Source organism: Fusarium redolens, assembly GCF_020744475.1.
Source record: "Fusarium redolens strain MPI-CAGE-AT-0023 chromosome Unknown BKA55scaffold_3, whole genome shotgun sequence".
Taxonomy (NCBI): domain Eukaryota; kingdom Fungi; phylum Ascomycota; class Sordariomycetes; order Hypocreales; family Nectriaceae; genus Fusarium; species Fusarium redolens.
Window position 1 is genome coordinate 2,296,650 of NW_025763666.1, and position 18,148 is coordinate 2,314,797.

Consider the following 18,148-nt stretch of genomic DNA (forward strand, 5'->3'; position numbering starts at 1 on the left):
TCAATCACACCGCGAGTTTTGGGCACCCCGTGGGCACCTCGGTGAAGTATTCTCCAAGGGTTGTGACTTGTTCTGGCGGAAAGCTTAGGACCAGCAGAGAGACCAATATGATACCCACGAGCTTCATCCTCGGGCAGACGCCCGGGGCTAATGCCAGCCGTGGTCGCGTCTGTCGGCACACTCCGACTGCGTGAATGATGGGATGCGTAGTCTTTTAGGTCCAGTGCCTGAGATAGAGTTGGTCTTGCTAGGGGGTCATACTGTTGGAGCCGGCGTCTTCGATAGACGAACGAATCAGGAACAATCGAGGACAGGGGAGGAAGGGAAATGGACAGAGGTATGTCAGAGCTAGAAGGTGGGAGTGGAGATGATGCAGCAGACATTGTGCTACCTGTATCAGTAGGTCACAAAACAATTATGTTGAGAATCCTCAGGTGCACAGGTATTGTGACTCACAATAAATTGACCAATTCTAGGTACAAAAATGTGAGTTGAGAGGCCGGCGGATCGGAAATAGATTCAGCGCACAAGAGGAGGTACAGGAGAGTTGAACAACAGAGAAAGAGAAGAGCCACGTGCGATTTGGATATGACAGGCTATTCTCAACCGTAGATAGCGATGATATTGCATCTAAAGAGCATCCACGGACAGCAAACAAATATGGACAAATAAACCAAGCTGAGAAAACGAATGTATGTGGGTGTAGAGTTACAGAAGACGTCTGCATGCCAACAACTGATTGTATTATTCGTCTGTGGACGAGAATTTACATCTTTGCTCATGGCCGAAGTAAAGCGATAGAGATTGTTCAGTGAGTTACCTCATTGTGCCATTCCATCATCGTACGCAGATGAACAGACATGCCTTTGCCAGAGCAAGATCACAGTTCAGAATCTACAGTATAGCTATGTTTTTGACATTACTCCTTTAAACTACTTCTAATTCCTTGCGCAAGTTGTCAGTCGTGGCCTCAGCATTGAATATCTTCCCGTTAGACACATTTTCGCCCGATCCAATATTTACGTCTCTCTTACAGGAATACCCCGGCGTAAAACAATACAACAATATTTACGTCTGATGCGGAGCTGGTCTGCTTATAATCTACCAAGACAGATCCCACTTCCGTTTATGCGCCGGATGTATTTCGAGCTCCAAATCACAACATGTTCACTTCATTATGCTTTTTATGATATTTCTGGTGTTTGACTGTTTGTATTAGGTGTAGGTGAATACAGCCTATGTAGTCCCAACGCTATTCCCTTTCAACGCCATTCCGATTCATGTCGATTCATGCTGATTCCATGTCGATCCGAAATACTGGAGAAAATTAGATGGCTTCGCGGTGGACCTGGGGGTTTAAGTCAGTCTTGTGTAATCTAATCGATCGTGTTCCAGGACGACTTACGTCGGCCTTCTTGTCGTGAGTGGTCTCGTCAATCTTGTCGCCAAGGGCATCCTTCGCAGCCGTGGCACTGCATAGATATGTTAGCAAGATATTGTTATCGAGGGGTGAAGTGGTGTTGAGTGGGCTTGATGGAGGCTCAAGATGTGATGGTGTTGTTGAGGCCATGAGGCACTCGTGTATGATCTGGGTGGAGAGGAAGGTGCTTACCGGGTGGAGATGGGGACGTTGCCGTCCTTAGCAACCTCCTTGTTGGCCTCCTTGGAAGCACCAGAGGTGGCCTGCTGAACGGTCTCAGCGACGTAGTTGCCGGCTTGCTTGAGGGACTCCATTGTGATAGTGGTTGGTGGTTTGGGTTGGTTGTTGTTTGTGAGTGTTTGTATTGAAGATGAGAGTGTTTGATGATGAAAGAAGAAGAGGTTGAAGTGGGAGGAGAGGGGGTTTAAGTATTGCTTGGAGAGAACGTTGATTGCCCGTGATCAACCTTGAAGATGCAGGCACGCGTGGGCAAGAAGGAGCAGGCAGAGAGAGCTCCGGAGGTAGCTCCTGATAGAACCCCACAGTGAATCACTGTGGCTTCTCTAGCAAAATGCACTTTGGTGAGGAGGGGCATTGCATCTGCCTCTCAGATCGCGATCGTGTGTGACGTCAGATGCGCTATTGGAGCAGTCTGGAGGGTGAAGCTGCATTGCACACTACGTCATCGCAAGGATGGGAAAAGCCAAGATATTGCCCAGCGCCGCAAAACCCACTATTGTTTCGCTCCGGGGAGTGGTCTTGACTGACTTGTGATTCCCTCGATATGATTGGCTGATAAATAGACCGAGGAACGGGAAGCTTGATGATCACTGCAGGCAACTTGCGGCTCCAAGCTAGAGGACTGCCAGTATGGATCCCCTGGCTCAGGGACGGCTACATGATTGGTTGATGACCACATGTCTTCATGCGCAATGACAACATGACTTTGTTGAAGCTCATCTTGTGAGGACATCAAGATCAAAGCCAATCCAATGCCCCTTTTACTGAAGCCAATCCAAACACGTCGAGCTGCATTTTGGCGTCTGTCATGGCTCGTTCTAGGCTTTTTCTCAGATCGCGATCGGGGTCAACTGATCTTTTAGACGGAAATTTTGCCCGTTTGAAGCCGACGATCGAGATATATCGACGTCAATGTTGGTAAACAAGGCATGCCCTCGGTTGCCTGAGGATAAACATGTCATAATATCGTCGGTAACCTCGGTTTCAATGTAAATAAATTCGATGAGATAAAGTTCGGGAATATGACGGATTAAGGGTCCAACCTTGAGGATCTTCTAAGGGTATCAACACCATCTTCTTCTCCAAGGATTGAGGGTCCTGAAACAAGGGTTCCCCCAGGACTAGGCACAGTCTTGTCTTGCGCAATAGATACGTCAGTGACAGTTTGAATGACAGGAACCGATCAATGAGTGCGTTGTGAGCTGAAATGGAAGTTTAAGCTCAACTGAAAAGCATTCGCCAAGGAACTGAATGCTAACCCCCTCCTGCTTGCGGGGTATACCCTCAAGGTCAATTCGAAATAACGTTCTGATTCAGCTGCTCTCCTTATTGACCAAGGCCTCAAAGGACAATTCAATGATCGTGAGGCTTGGAAAGTTAACGCTTCTCACTATAAGTTTTCATGTGTCGTCATTGGTAATAGAGCTTGGTTTCGGTGGTATTGATGATCTTGTTGTTGACAAAGTCACAACTGGGAGTTGGGGGTTGGTTTGAGGTTGACGTTCAAAGGTTTAAACGATGACGCTCAGTGAAGACTTAAGAAAGCACGAGAAACCTCAATACAAAAAGCATATTTATACATACAAGAAGCACAGCCATTGAAAGATATAATCATTAAACTTACAAAATATCGGGCAACAACAGCTAATAGAAGACATAAAAAATTGTAAAGATGACAACAAAGTCGAGCAACTATAGGGTAGCAAGGAGCCAAGAGCGAGCAAAAGTACCCTCACGTGAGCATTGGCCCGTGCACAGCAGCCATTGGACCCCGCCACAGGTGCGGTCAGGAGGCTCAAGTCCAAGGGATATTCAAGACAACAGGATATATCAAATAAACTGACCATTAACGGATTAAAAGACTCACAAAGCCTCATACTGGGGCCTTAAATCATAGTCTTGACTTATATCGACTTAAGAGCGATACAATAGCGAGCCGCCATGGATCTGGCTTATGATCATATCACAGAAGATGGCTACGCTAAGAAGACGGAAGAGCCAAAGAGTCCTCAACCTCAGTCAACACTGAATGAGGACCTCCAAGACGCATATAAAGCCTTTTCCAACAGCCCTTGGGGTGCCAGGATTGGTGGCTTCTTTGGCAACGTTGTTAAGCAGGTATGAGGTCTCAGCTCTCAACCCTTGCCCGTCTAACATGCTTAGGGCGAATCAGTATACACACAAGCCTCCAAGGAGTTGGCGGAAGTAGGTGAAGATGCATCAAAGGGACTCACTGGCCTTCGATCAACAATTCTAAGCCATACAAGAAACCTTTCACTCAACACCGTGACTGGCGGCGAAAGCTCCAGAGACGGTGAGAATGATCAGGCCACCACACCTAGGGCATCACAGGATGGTTCATCAGAGGCCAAACAGTCCGAGAACACCCTGGCTCGGCTTAGAGCAGAAGCTGCCAAGAGGTTAAAGGACCTTCAGAAAGCCGAGGATGCCGCTGATGAGGCCCTTATCAAGTTTGGCGGCAATGTCCGGAACTTCCTTCGTGATGCCGTCAGTATTGCACCTCCGCAGGAGTCTGACCAGAGCGGCACTGTCCTCTTCGAGAGTAAGGATGCTCAAGGCAAGCGTGTCATTCATACATCGAGATTTGATGCTCAACTACACGTTATTCACACATCAACGGAGAGTTTTACAAAAGATCCCAACAGTGCTGACTACGCAGAGTGGTCAAAGGAATTTGATGCTGATAAGAAGACACCTGAAATCAACGATGATCTACAGAAATTCCCCGACTTGCGAGCTACTATGGAGAGGTTGGTTCCTGACCAAGTTCCCTACGTTGATTTCTGGAAACGCTACTATTTCCTTCGTCATGGTATTGAGACAGCCGAGGCTAGACGACGAGATCTTCTCAAGGGTGAGTCAATTGGGTTTTAACAGTGCCTTGCTAACAATCGACAGCTGCCTCCGCTGAGGATGATGTTGCCTGGAGTGATGATGATTCCGACGATGATGACTCTGACGCCTCCGATGATACCAGTACACCCGCGGCTAAGACCAAGGTTGAGACCAAGGTTGAACCCAAGGACCAGCCCAAGACTACCCCTGCTGCCCCCTCCACCACTACCACCACTACCCAACCTGCAAAAACCCTCTTGAAGCCAACTGAGCCCCGCAAGTCAAACGACGAGAAGTCACAGGCGGATAGTGAGGCTAGCTACGATGTTGTTGGTGCGGCATCTGGCAAGACAACACAGACCCCCAATAGCCCCAAGGATCCTAAGGACGCCAAGAAGAAGGAGGAGAGCAGCGATGAGGAGGATGACAGTGATGATGACTCAGATAGCGACGAGGACTGGGAATAGACGTTGAACAAGTCCAGTATATGTTTGAAAGGATGGGATTGTCGCTGTCCAGTTTGGCGTTCGGAATTAGTGAAACCATTGTGGCATGTTGAAAGCACCAGAGCCTGTAACTTGATGGGTATAAATACCAAGAACTCGTGTCTGATATTCGATGCTCCTCATTTTTGTTATTTTTGCCTTTGTTGCATTTATTTCTTCTTCTTAGTGACCATCGTGAAGCCATCCTCGTCGACCTGAGGTTGGGACTTCTCCTTAGGAACCGCAACCAGAGGGGGAGCCTCATCCATCTCAACATCAGCGCCACCCTCGTCATCCTCTGAATCATCCTCGTCGCTCTCCCAGTCTGTATCCTGATCGGCATCGTCAGCCTTCTTGAAGATACCCTCAACCTTTGTTCCCTTGCGGTTCAGCCAGCGTGTGCGCAGAGCCTTGACCTCGTCGAATGTTCCGAGAGTGCAGCTCGCGCGAGCTCGGAGAATATTGCCGGCAACTTCTGTGCCTGAATCGTCATCGACGTTAACCTCGAACTCGTCAACCATGACCTGGAGCAGGACAGTCTCAACCTCCTCTAGATCAGGATCCTCGGGGGCTTTTCCATTCTTGGGAGGTGTATCGGTATATTCTGGGAAGAGTTCGACAACGGCGCCGGCAAACCAATCGCGTTTGTCGGCAGAGTCGGGACCACCCCAGCCGTTCTGGACTGAGAGTGTAAGTGCAGGCCAGAGGTGAAGAGCGTATGCGACGGCTTGCTCGAACTCAGATTGGCGTTCAGCTAGAAGATTTGAATTAGTCTCTGTGCATAGTCTGAAGTAAATGTTTCGACTCACCCGCTGGAGGCAGCTGCGCGGGTTCTGTAGAGGCCATGATTGTGGTGATAGTTTTGGCGGGGTTTGGAGGGGCAATTTGAGGAAGATGGCTCTGCATAAAATTTTTGGTGTTTTATTGATTGGACCCGCCACGGCCCAAGCCAGGGCCCACATATTCAATCTTGCGTGTCCCTTGATCATCAGGGAGCGACCTAATTTTATATAATACCTGGTAATAACATCAAGTGCATTATTTAATAAGAAATGTAAGGAATACGATATGTGAACTGAAAGGTTCTTAGTATTACTGCATATTTTCCGATTTGACCGAGTTTCCAACTCTATATTGTGCTTTGTATAGGTCTTCAGTCTCTCGACCTTGATTCTTGGCTGCAAATCTCCCCACAAACCAAAAGCACAGGCCATCTTCAAATGAAAGTCAGGTTTCATCCAGCGACTCGCTGCATGCAGAAGGCAGAAACGACCCGTTCCCACAGGAATGGAAGCAACAAGACTAAGGTCGTTTAATCAAGATTCTAAAATAAACCGACCAAAGGCTTCCTGAGGTCATCCTAGCGTTGCCCAAGTTATCGTAAATTTGTCTGAGTATTTTTATCCCTTTAGGATAAATGTTTAAGTTTGTTATCTCCGTCCAGCCATCAGCCATCCCCGGTTCCGTGGAGTCAGGGGTAGGAATTGGGTGCATCTCATCAAAGAATGACATCATGAGACCCCTACTAGCAATTGGTTAGGTTTTGGGTTCAGCTGAGCCTGTTGTCCAGCTGAATTGAACTGAACTCTTCCATTCCATGGCACATGGCGCGTCTTTAATAGCGACTCAAGCCACTGATTGTCCTGTTGTGTATCGAAGTACTTGGTGATTCGAGTGAGTGACAGCCATGAACTCGCTCAACACCACCTCGGTGTCATTCGCTGTGACGCCCACTGTCGTCTCGACTTTGTTCTCTCATGTACGTACTTTCATCATTTTGTGTAATCGATCTCCAAGCCAGTAGAGGGGACGAAAACACCATCCTCCCTACACTTTGAGATTGCTTTCCTTTTTCGCAAGGAACTAACTCAGAACCTCTAGTATTTCAACAGGAAGCCTTTGCGACAACGTCCAACTGCGCATCTATCCTACGATGAAGGTCTCCATCTGATCCGATCATTCCTCGAGTATGCATCACACCACACTGTTGAAGAACTCCAAGCATTCACCGCGCAATGGGTGCCGCATCCTCAATGGGTCAAAGTCGAAGATGTCACCATCGCCGAGGATCAATTGACACGCGCCGCTGAATTTCTTCAGAAACAACTGGGTCTTGACGGTATCAAGCAAGTCGGCGGCGAGAAGTGGTGGCAATGGCGGAAACCTGCGACTCCTCTCGACGCGGAATGGATTGAGATGCGCGCAGATGCCTATGAGCGAAAGCAAAACGGAGGAAAAACGCGGCGCGTCATGATGTATATCCATGGAGGCGCATACTACTTTGGTAGTGTTGATGAACATCGATATCAAATGCAGCGACATGCTCGAAAGCTCAAAGCACGCGTTTTCGCCCCTCGATATCGCCTTTCGCCGCAGTTTCCCTTCCCTTGCGGCCTTCACGATTGTCTTGCAGCTTACCTTCATCTGCTTACCGTTCAAGATCCTACGACTATTGTCTTGGCTGGAGATTCTGCAGGCGGCGGAATGGTCATGTCTCTTTTGTGTGTTCTACGCGATCAAGGGCTCCCGTTGCCTGCTGGTGCTATCCTCATCAGCCCATGGGTTGACCTGACACACTCGTTCCCCAGCGTTGCAGGCGAGGCACCTTTTGATTATATACCACAGGCAGGATTTCACCACAAGCCTTCTAAAGCATGGCCACCGCCGAACGAGGACGATGTTGTGATGTTGAGAGAAGAGGCATTGAAAAAGAAAAACGAGACAAAGAAGACGCCTGGCAAGCATGAACTTAAGGAGAAGCAGCAAGCACCAGTTGCAAAGAAAGAACCGTCAGATGCTTCATCAAGATCGGAGTGGATCAATGGTGGAATTCCCATCAACCCTGAAAAGCTCCTCTCTGTCACCATTGACGGCCAACTCGTCAAGCTAAAAGATCAGATTCAGGTAGGTTTCGTAGAAGATGAGTTTGACTAGAAGCTGACAACCTCAGATGTATACCACCAACGAGCTTCTTGCACATCCTCTTGTCAGCCCAGTCATGCAACCTACACTAGGTGGCCTCCCTCCACTTCTGATCATGGTCGGAGGAGGGGAGATTCTACGAGATGAGCAGATATACTTGGCTCACAAATGTGCCAACCCTGAGAAATATGCGTCCCCGGAAGAAGCTCTCACCCCAGAAGGAAGAGCTTTGTTGCAAAAGTACAAGCCCACCGATGTACAACTCCAAGTATGGGATGATCTTTGTCATGTGGCACCAACACTAAGTTTCACTCGTCCCGCAAAATACATGTACAGGTCTGTTGCCCAGTTTGGTGCATGGGCCCTCGCTCGAGCTCAGAAACGTGGCATCGAAATTCTCGATGACGACGATATATCAGTCATCTCTGAATCTGGGTCCGATAGCGAATCCAAAGAAAACGCTCCCAAAACCCCAGAAACAGAAAAGTCAGACTTTCACTCGGAGCCTGGCCGAGTTGGAAAGGCTGGCGACCCTCTCCCGCCGTTCAAGAACCACATGATTCGTCAACGAGTCACTCGTCATGGTGCTACCCTCCCACTGGCCCCTGAGGCTGAGTTGCCAGCATGCTGTATGGAACCTGCTTCAGTTGGAGTTGTAAAGGAGGGAACAGTTAAGAAATGGCTGGCCAAGAAGGAACAGTGGGATCATAGATATGCATCAAACAAGGCCAAGGTCCATAAAAAGATGGTGAGCGATATGGCCATCGGCTACCATGATTATGGTCCTGGCGAATGCCCTCCTCCGACTGCATTGGCTGGCCGACGGCGCGTTGATTCAAAGCTGGTAGAAGGAAGCAAGAAACAACAGAAGAGCTGGGGTCTGGCAATGTGGTCACTCTGGGGTTCTAAGCACGATGAGATGACAGTCGAACGAGAGAAGAAGGCAGCTGGACAGCCAGAAACAAGAGTTGCCACTGGTGCTGAGGGCGAAGGAGCTCGCTCCTTTGCTGATATCGAAGGACAAGATAGATCACGGTCACAGCCGAACCGAGCAAGAAGCCGATCCCACACCAAGGTAGTCACCGACGAGAACCAGACGGGTAGCCAGCCCATCACTGAGGATATGCCAGTTGCTCATCTCATAGAGCAGCGAAAGGAGCAAGAAGCTGCCAAGCCCAGTTTACTCAGTCCCGACTATGCGCCGGAGACTGGTGTAGCTGGTAAGAGACCGTTTCTTGATGGCATCGCACTGCCGTTTAGTCTTAATAAGGATGCCGAGACGGCTAGTATGATGACGCTTCAGTCCAACGTCACACAACTTCCAGGCTCACGACCTATGAGTCCAAGCTTTCATGATGATGATTCTACTCAGCCTTCTCAATCAACGCAGCTTACTTCTCAAGATGCACCAACTATTGAGATTGCAGGCAAGCGACCATTCCTCGACGGTACAGCAGTCCCATTCAGCCTTAAAAGGGAGGCAGACACTGCCAGTATGAAGACCCTGCAGTCGAATGTTACCGCCATGCCCACCTCGAGGCCCATGAGCCCAAATATTCAGATTTCAGAACCAGTCGAGAAAAACCAGGAAAACGAAGTGGAAAAGGAGAAGAATGGAATAAACGACGAAGCTGGCTTGGTTGCCACGCCTTTAGAGCGACCTGGCTTAGACACATTTGTCACGGCTCAGGAGGAGCTGCCCCGAGTCAAGAAAGAGGAGGAATCATAAAAAGGAGTTCTTTTTGGCGCAAGGTTGGATACAGTCAATTGTTCAGTTTTGTTCAATCAGGATATCCCCGTGTCAAAGCACAATCGTTATCGTCATTTTGTTTCGTTCGTAAGTAATATCCATAGTCAACATTTCACAGGAAATAGGAGTGTTCAAGTGTTTTTTCGTTATTGATCGAATGAGTCCATAATCATACATGGTGGTACAACGTACACGGGTATATACAGCCTTGCCAGAGTTTCCCGGTCTCCATGGCATCCTAGATTCGCCTTTTGTTGAGAAATCAACCAATATTCTATGGCCACCGCCCTTTTTGCCCGTCTAATCCACACCGTTGAATCGCTTCCATTGCTCGACGTAGAAGTAAGGATCTTGAGGACCCTTATCGAGACCCTTATAGTCACCAGGTTCCGCCTTGACTTGTCGGCTCACGAAGGGTGTAAGCTATTTTACCACGATTAGCTTTCCGTCCAAATCACCAACAACAGTCGATCCTCACCTTGAAATCCTTCAGCGGCGGTACAGCATATGTTCGGACCTTGTTCCACTCGATAACGTAGCCTCCGTACTTTGTGTGTCGACCCATTGAACCAGTTCGGTTACCCTTGTAGAAGCCCTTTCCAACATCCTTGGTTGTGAGTCTGAGGTGGCGGTATCGGCCGACCGACAGGGCTTGTGTAGGTCTCATGATGCAAAATTAGAGATAGGAACGATCGGATCCGTTATTAGAAAATTCGTCGGTCGGAGGCGGTGCGTACGGGGGGATTTCCGTGGTCAATTGGCGCTGGCGTCGCAGTCGCAAGGTTGATCTTGAAGTTTTGGAGATTCGGCGATTGGCGTTGTTCCGGTTCCGGAGGAGCTCCCGATGGATTGCAGGGGTGCCGTTAACGGCCAATCGTTCATATGATCGCTGCTGAACAGTCTTTAGGTGATTGATGATGTCGATTTGATTTAAAGACGGCTTGAAAAGCCTGAAAACGTTGCTTCTATTTCTTCTGCATTCAAAAAGGAGCATATTATCGCTGGGCGGTTTCTTGTTCATGTCTTTGAGCCATGTAAGTGGGCTGCTACGCTAACGAGGGGCATTTGCGATGGACAAGGATGGCTAACGTCGTCTGGCGACATCAGCTCTAAGCTCAATTTACCTTCGCCGTCACGAACCCATGCCTTCGACATCTCAAAATATCCACCATGGATGGGTATCCGACGGGAAGTTTGGACCACAATGTCCCCCTTCTAGTGGCCGCTGGCCTTAACTCCGAGACGAACGAGCTCCCATTGAGCGCAGAGCTAAAGGAACAGAGCATCCTTCTCCGATCAGAGCTACCACCTATCGGGGGCGAAGAAGCAGAGGTTCTGGCAGAATACTTTAAGGATGTTGATGCTAGCGCAAAGTCGTGGAGTGCCTTCGAAAGAAATGAGCCATACAGATTTCGGATTAGGACTACAGGGAGAGTAGGTTTGCGCGGGGTGATACGCAAGGCCTTGTTCTAACATGCGGGACAGTCGTTTCTATTACCGCCTCGTCGAGCCCGTCTTCCAGAAGGTATCGAACCGCTCAGCGAACACCCGACTTTACACTCACCCTTCTCCCCGCTAAGTCCAGTATCGGCACTATATCCGGATGGTCACATTGATGCGCAATGGATCAAGAAGCACCAAGACCTAGTTCCTAGTGTGTACCTATGCTTTTACCCCCTCACGAGCGACCCGAATTCCATGACGCTTCAAGATAACCATATTAAGTCCGATATCAACAATCTCAAGAGTGCTTTATTACGTTCAGGATACAAGACACGGCTAGCGATTGTTCTGATTGCGGACAGCGAAGGTGCTCCTCTGTCGTTGGCCGAAGGAATTCAAGAGAGACTGGAGAACATACGGAGAGGGACAGCGTTAGACCCAAAGTCGGTCTTTTACATCCCATCGCAGGAGTCGCAGGACGATCTAAAACAGGTTGTTGATAACGTCCTGGGCGTGCTATACACTTCAGCTGTGGAATACTACCGGGATCTTGGACGACATGCCAGGAAGAAGCGATCGCGTGGAATAGCACCTCAACCGACCGTGCCACCTACGACCGGGACATCCCAAACTCTCTCGCTCCCAGACTGGAATTTCAGATACGATTTCAAGTCAGCCATATTCGCAGAATTCCGACAGGAGACAGATGCGGCGCTGCAATTTTTCAAACAAGCATACGAGGTACTTCTTGGACAGGATGTGCTGGACATAATCCCCAGTTGGAGCCCTCGCTGGAATGAGGCCCGACTCTTGGCGGATGTCATAGCTATCCGATGCTTAAGATGTCACTTGTGGCTGGGCCAAACTACGTTGGCTGTTAGAATGTGGCATTCGCATCGAGAGCGGATTGCCGATTTTGTCGATCGACGCGGGCGAGGGACTAACAACTATGGGTGGCAGGCCTGGGAAGCTCGGTGGGCTACAGTTATGGCAAATCTGATTGAAAGAGTAGGCTTGCCAGCTTTGGCGCCAGCAACGGGAGCTCTGTATGTCCCGCCCGATAAGTCTGTACTGGGCGAGCGAGTGTCACCATGGGAGCTGCTGCACCATACAGGCTACTGGTATCGCATAGCGGCACGCCATCTTGTGGCTCGCCGGAAACTTGCGCATCAGATACCCGAGGAGGATAGGAATTCGCCAGATACAACTCCCGCATCATCGGTAGCCAGCAAGGCCTTCGCATACGATACATACATGTGCCCAGAGCCGTACCAAGAATACCCCATATCGGGCAAAGGAGTAAACCATGCACAATTGGTCATTGATTGTCTCAAAGCGGCGAGCTCACAATTTCAAGCTCGAAGGCAAAAACGCCTGACGGCTGAGATATCATTGGAGTGTGCAAGGGAGTTCGCCAACTTGAAACAATGGGACGATGCTGTGGAAACCCTGCTACCATTCTGGGAGGATGTGGCGTTCAGATCGGAGGGTTGGCTCAATATATCAGAGGACCTGTGTTTGACTTTGCGAAGAATCGCCATGGGAGCCCGGCGTGCAGACCTAGTGGTTGCTGCGGATTGGGAGCTCATGAGCAACAGTGAGTGTCTTCGGTTCATAATCTGGAGAGTAGTGTTTCTAACCATGACCAGGTTTTGTGCGGCAACCGCAGTGGCATTACGACATCACCAGATCACTTGAAGGAATTCCAGCAGAGGAGAAGCCCGTAATTAGTCTAACCGACGAAAAGACGGGCTCGTTCATTTCAGCGTCTTTCGTGTTTCGGAATAAAGAGGGCAAGGCTGGCGAGACATGTACCGCACAGCTTGCGCTCACCTCTCACACGTTTCTCGATGCTGCTCCGATCTCATTTGAGTCCTTGAGGGTCGAGTTCAGTGGGAGTCTCAGACCAATACTACTGGAGCAAGGGGCTTCAGAAGACGAGGACTCGTCATCAAGCTCAAAAGTCTCCATTTTGTCATTATCGCTGAAGGAAGACTACGCTGAAGGGTCTGAAGATGAATTGCCGACATTGCTCAATGGAACTTCCAACCTGACACTCCGGCCTGGCCAAACGCGAGTTTTCGAAATGAAAATTCCTTTGAGGGAGCCAGGCACTGCCACGGCCTCGTCCGTCACACTCTCACACAGCAATTCGAGCTTCAATCTTGATGCTAAACTTGGAATTCGTGATACACATCCCATTGTTGGCTGGTATATCCAGGGCTCATCGAAACCCAGGAGTAGCCGTCCAGAAGCAGGTACCATCCGCATTCAGCCTCGGCCGCCAAAGATGGAGATCAAACTCTTGGAACCCTTGGCTCAGTACTACGCAAACGAGGCCATCGAGTTGGAGGTCGAGTTGATCAATGCCGAAGACGAATCCGCTACTGCTAAATTGGATATTCACCTATTTGGAAAAGAAATACCAGTAATCCGAGTGGTGACGGATGGCAACGAGGGCAGCGCCGAAGCAACCACAGAGGAGGCCAAAATCCTGGGACTTCCTTTGGGTGCCATAAAGAGCACATCATCAGTCAAGATGGTGCTTCATATAGATCCAGCACCGGGCCCCACGACATTTGATTTGCACTTGAAGACGTCGTACCACTTAGACTCAGACGTTGCAACCCCGATCATGCAATTATTGACAGTTCAGCTCATTGTTGTGAATGCATTTGAGGCAAATTACGATTTGGTTCCACGACTTCACCCTGAACCATGGCCAAGCCTTTTTGACTCTGAGGGACTGGGAGATACGGAAGAGGGTGTTGCCCGAGGCTTCACGCAGAAGTGGTGCCTACTTTGCCACTATGCATCATTCGCCCAAGAAGACCTGAAGGTCCTTGGGATGGATCTCAACGTGGTCTCATGCGTTGGTGGTGCAAGATGCAACGTGAGCCAGGGGCCGAATGTGTCACAAGAAGGGGTCATCGTTGCCCCTAAGACGATGCATGAGGCACAATTCGATCTAATAGCCCAGAAGCTCACGATGGAAGATCGACACCCCGTAACACTCGAATTGGCATTCGTCATAAGATGGCAACGTCAGAACCGCAGCGATGGAGCAGTCAACACAACAACCATGCCTGTTGGTAAATATCTGGTGTTGGGCACAGAGCCGCGTGTGCTGGCGTCCGTGTATCGCGCCACCAAAACAGAGGATGGCATGCCAGGGCTGATGCAACTGGACATGACAGTCGAAAATCCATCCAATCACTTCCTTACCTTTGGTCTCGGTATGGAACCGAGCGAGGATTTTGCGTTTTCTGGTTCAAAGCAGACAACACTGAACCTATTACCACAGTCGAGGCGGACAACGACTTATCGGTTGTTACCGTATGTCAATGGAGTATGGATAAGGCCGAAACTGACGGTACGAGACAAGTATTTCCAGAAAGTGTTACGCATAATACCGACAGAAGGGATGAAGATCGACGAGGAAGGACTTTTAGTGTGGGTTCCTGGAGAGGAGACGAGCGAAGAAGAGATGTCCGAAGAGCGAGCATAAGCTTTTATAAATTTGCGCATATCAAGTCAGCAATGTAAGCATTAGAGGGTCAGATAGATGGTGGGTGTTATAAATGAGGTTATCACGTGAATTATGATTATTGATGTCAGCTTTTTCACAAAATCGCATCTGGTCACAACAGGTGGAAGGCTGTATGACCAGAAGCTGTGTATAGGTCCTCACTACGTATAAGGAAATGACAAGGTTTCACAACTGGCAATACAATGCAAGGGCGTTTCTGGTTTAACGTGTAACGTGCAAAACGTGCGTGAACTCGTGAAGGATGAAGTCAAAGTCAAACCATAAGCAGATTCCTTCTTGTCCGTCCATTCGGTCGTCGGCCTTGAACAAAGAGCGTGTATGTCCACGAGAGATTGCTTTGATCCGCCGGAGCCCGGAGATAGATACGGAGAATCCAGTTGTATCCGAAAATGCTTAACACGGCAGGACTCCTAAAGTGGATCTGACAAGATGAAACGGGCCAGCTCTTACGAGAGGAAATTGAGCGAGCGAGCCAATCCAAGAGCAGAAGAGAGCGGTCGGTCCCACAGTGAGAATGGGAGATCAGCCCTTGGCACGGGATCCATGCCACTGGACCGGGAGTCAAAGATCGGGCTTGGCTTTTAGCGTGTGCCTTGTGGAGATGTCATTAAAGGATTTTTCGTAGAGGTTACGAGAAGAGAGCATTTAGACTGTATGAGTAGGTAGGTATCTATCAAGATCAAGAGTCGAAGTGTCTATAACGGACATGGATATCACGATGCAGCAATATCCTTGTGATACAGCAGAGTCGAGCGTGAGAAACATGACGTTTCCAACAAATAATACAACAGGTCCAAATCAATGACTCTTCCAATAAGCCACCCTTCGGACATCGGCCTTGGTGATTTGTCCGACCCACGCGAGTGCATGACAGTTCAGCTCGCCTATCGTATCAAACTCGCAACCAGAATCAGCCCGATTATACTGGAGAACAAGGGACAAAAGCGCTGATCGTGTATGTCTTGGGCTGCTGACTGGCTGCAACTGTCGCCGGCCGGTACACGGACGAATACCTTGCCGCGTCTCCACGACGTTTATTTCGTTATCGTAATCAATAGTACTCGGATATTTCGATGTTTTGGCTTTTTCCACGAGATGAGACAAGGAGTAGGGGTAAGCGTAGGGTGCTTGATTTTCGCATCCATCCATCTATCCATCCGTCACATGGCAAGGGAACCTATTGACAGTGCCAGTGACTGATACTGACGTAGGTAGCTAATTATTTATTATCCTCAGCTCATCCATCTCCAACCCTTCTTTCTTCCACGAGCTATCCTCACTCTTTGCTTGCAAACGACGGAAGAAGCAAACAATCACTGGAAGGCTGCATTATTCTTCCTCCCTTTCCCTTCCCGAAACAATCGCGCTTTGGTTGCCTGGGGCCGTTTGCACTCTCCACTACAACAACCTCCGCTACCATTGATTATTTGTGCATAAAATATTCCAGTTCTTCTCTTTTCTCTCTCCCTACAACACCTTGATTTTGGAACATCACCATGGCTACGACTACACCCGCCACGGCGCCAACTAAAGCAATGCTCGAAGATACTCGTCTCTCGTCTGATGAAAAGACTGAAGTTGGATCCAACAACATCCTCGACACTACGGCCGACAACAAGGAGCAACAAGAGGGCTCTGTAACCGCCAGCAACAACAATGCCGCTGACGAGCAGCCTCAATATCCTGGCGCTGCAAAGCTTACCATCATTATCTCATCTCTCTGTCTCGCCATCTTTCTCGTTGCCCTCGACCAGACCATCATCGCTCCCGCACTCGGCGCCATCACAGCGCAGTTCCAGAGTGTCAAGGATATTGGGTGGTATGGATCTTCCTACCTTCTTACCACCACGGCTTTGCAGCCCATGTACGGAACTATCTACAAGTACTTTAACGTTAAGATTGCGTATCTCACTGCTGTCTTCATCTTTGAGATTGGAAGTTTGATCTCTGCTGTTGCGCCATCTTCTGTCGCATTCATTGTCGGCCGAGCCATTGCAGGAGTAAGAATGCTTGCACTATTTCCCATGTTCCTCGCTAACAGTGCTCTTAGATTGGAACGGCTGGTCTCTTTTCTGGATCTATTGTTATTCTCTCCCTAATCAGTATGTCAAGACCAACAGACTAGCTCCACGACCATAGCTAACCACAGCTCCAGTGCCTCTTGAGAAGCGTCCTCTTGCCTTTGGTCTCGTCGGTGGTATGTGGGGTATCGCTTCCGTTGCTGGTCCTCTTCTTGGAGGTGCCTTCACTGAGCACGCAACCTGGCGTTGGTGTTTCTACATCAACCTCCCTATTGGTGGCCTCGCCATGATCATCGTCTTTTTCTTCGTCCGTGTGAACCGCAACGACTCGGACACTATCAACATGACCTTCATGGATCGCGTTCGCAAGCTCGACCTTGCTGGCGCCGCCATCTTCATCCCTGCCATCATCTGCCTGCTCCTTGCTTTGCAATGGGGCGGCGCCGAATATCCCTGGAACAACTCGCGTATCATCGGCCTCTTCTGTGGCTTTGGAGCTATGATTGCCATCTTCATTGGCATTCAATTCTGGAAAGGCGATGAGGGAACTCTCCCCCCTCGTCTGTTCAAGAACCGAAACACCTTGTCCGCCATCATTTTCGCCATGTTCTTTGGTGCCGGTTTCTTCCCCCTCATCTACTATCTCTGTAAGTCCTAGACCACTCTCTACTCTCCCACCGAACTAACATTATCCAGCTCTTTACTTCCAGGCCATCCAGGGTGTTAGTGCCGTCCAGGCTGGAATCAAGATTCTTCCTCTCCTCCTCGCTACCGTCCTCTGCTCCATTGTCTCGGGAGGCCTCATCACCGCCATTGGATACTACAACTATGTCATCATCCCCTGTATGGTTCTTTACACTGTCGGATGTGGCATGCTCACAACCCTCGACGTTCATTCACCTCTCAGGGAGTGGTTTGGCTACCAAGTAATTGCCGGTCTGGGTATTGGTGCTGGTTTCCAGATCGGTGTCCTTATCATTCAAACTGTTTTGCCTCAGGAATGGGTTCCCGTCGGCACCGCCGTGGTCCAGTTCGGCCAAGCCTTTGGAGGTGCCATCTTCGTGGCTGTGTCCCAAACTGTCTTCCAAAATGGCCTTATTGACACACTCAAGGCTGATAACATTGGCATTGACCCCACCATCTTCATCAATACTGGAGCTTCAGAGATTGAGGAGACTCTCAGAAAGATGGGCCGCCTGGACGCGCTCGACACTGTCCTTGATGCGTACATGAAGGGTCTTCGTGACACCTTTTACATCTCTCTTGCCTGTGCTGCCTGTGCTCTGATTGCTTGCCTGTGCTTCCAATGGAAGTCTGTCAAGAAGGGCCCTGACGGTGAGGACAGAAAGCCCGAGCCTGCTGTGCCTGTCTAAAGGGATTGTGGGGTCGATTCGTAATTTGACGATTGGAATTTTGCATAGATACCCTCGGATGTCTCTCTTCTCTCGGTTGCATTTGGCG

The 18,148-nt window shown here is 49.4% G+C and overlaps 7 protein-coding genes across 7 annotated transcripts; 4 read left to right on the plus strand and 3 right to left on the minus strand.

Moving 5' to 3' along the window:
* Positions 1-1,327: 1,327 nt before the first annotated feature.
* Positions 1,328-1,734, minus strand: BKA55DRAFT_685855 (glucose-repressible protein Grg1; the record flags this gene model as incomplete). Its single annotated transcript, XM_046198858.1, has 3 exons — positions 1,328-1,348; positions 1,406-1,472; positions 1,613-1,734. 3 exons carry the CDS (start codon positions 1,732-1,734, stop codon positions 1,328-1,330), a joined length of 210 nt encoding a protein of 69 aa, XP_046054125.1.
* A 1,730-nt stretch (positions 1,735-3,464) lies between these two features.
* On the plus strand, positions 3,465-4,863 carry BKA55DRAFT_250419 (uncharacterized protein). Its single transcript, XM_046185355.1, has 2 exons — positions 3,465-3,778; positions 3,824-4,863. The coding sequence occupies exons 1-2, from the start codon at positions 3,602-3,604 to the stop codon at positions 4,553-4,555; spliced, it is 909 nt and encodes a 302-aa protein (XP_046054126.1). The 5' UTR covers positions 3,465-3,601; the 3' UTR covers positions 4,556-4,863.
* Positions 4,864-5,171: 308 nt separating this feature from the next.
* BKA55DRAFT_535323 (Pre-rRNA-processing protein TSR2-domain-containing protein) lies at positions 5,172-5,847 on the minus strand (the record flags this gene model as incomplete). The annotated part of the gene is made up of 2 exons (XM_046189692.1): positions 5,172-5,755; positions 5,811-5,847. The coding sequence occupies 2 exons, from the start codon at positions 5,845-5,847 to the stop codon at positions 5,172-5,174; spliced, it is 621 nt and encodes a 206-aa protein (XP_046054127.1).
* Positions 5,848-6,557: 710 nt separating this feature from the next.
* BKA55DRAFT_558911 (uncharacterized protein) lies at positions 6,558-9,809 on the plus strand. The gene is made up of 3 exons (XM_046191888.1): positions 6,558-6,760; positions 6,883-7,905; positions 7,952-9,809. The coding sequence occupies exons 1-3, from the start codon at positions 6,689-6,691 to the stop codon at positions 9,650-9,652; spliced, it is 2,796 nt and encodes a 931-aa protein (XP_046054128.1). The 5' UTR covers positions 6,558-6,688; the 3' UTR covers positions 9,653-9,809.
* Positions 9,810-10,436, minus strand: BKA55DRAFT_558914 (mitochondrial ribosomal protein L27-domain-containing protein). Its single transcript, XM_046191889.1, has 2 exons — positions 10,152-10,436; positions 9,810-10,096 (listed from the first exon to the last, which is right to left on the minus strand). The coding sequence occupies exons 1-2, from the start codon at positions 10,338-10,340 to the stop codon at positions 9,974-9,976; spliced, it is 312 nt and encodes a 103-aa protein (XP_046054129.1). The 5' UTR covers positions 10,341-10,436; the 3' UTR covers positions 9,810-9,973.
* A 407-nt stretch (positions 10,437-10,843) lies between these two features.
* BKA55DRAFT_502373 (Gryzun, putative trafficking through golgi-domain-containing protein) lies at positions 10,844-14,624 on the plus strand (the record flags this gene model as incomplete). The annotated part of the gene is made up of 3 exons (XM_046186917.1): positions 10,844-11,107; positions 11,159-12,713; positions 12,766-14,624. 3 exons carry the CDS (start codon positions 10,844-10,846, stop codon positions 14,622-14,624), a joined length of 3,678 nt encoding a protein of 1,225 aa, XP_046054130.1.
* A 1,538-nt stretch (positions 14,625-16,162) lies between these two features.
* On the plus strand, positions 16,163-18,060 carry BKA55DRAFT_502715 (major facilitator superfamily domain-containing protein; the record flags this gene model as incomplete). The annotated part of the gene is made up of 4 exons (XM_046186948.1): positions 16,163-16,666; positions 16,717-16,768; positions 16,822-17,334; positions 17,384-18,060. 4 exons carry the CDS (start codon positions 16,163-16,165, stop codon positions 18,058-18,060), a joined length of 1,746 nt encoding a protein of 581 aa, XP_046054131.1.
* Positions 18,061-18,148: the final 88 nt, after the last annotated feature.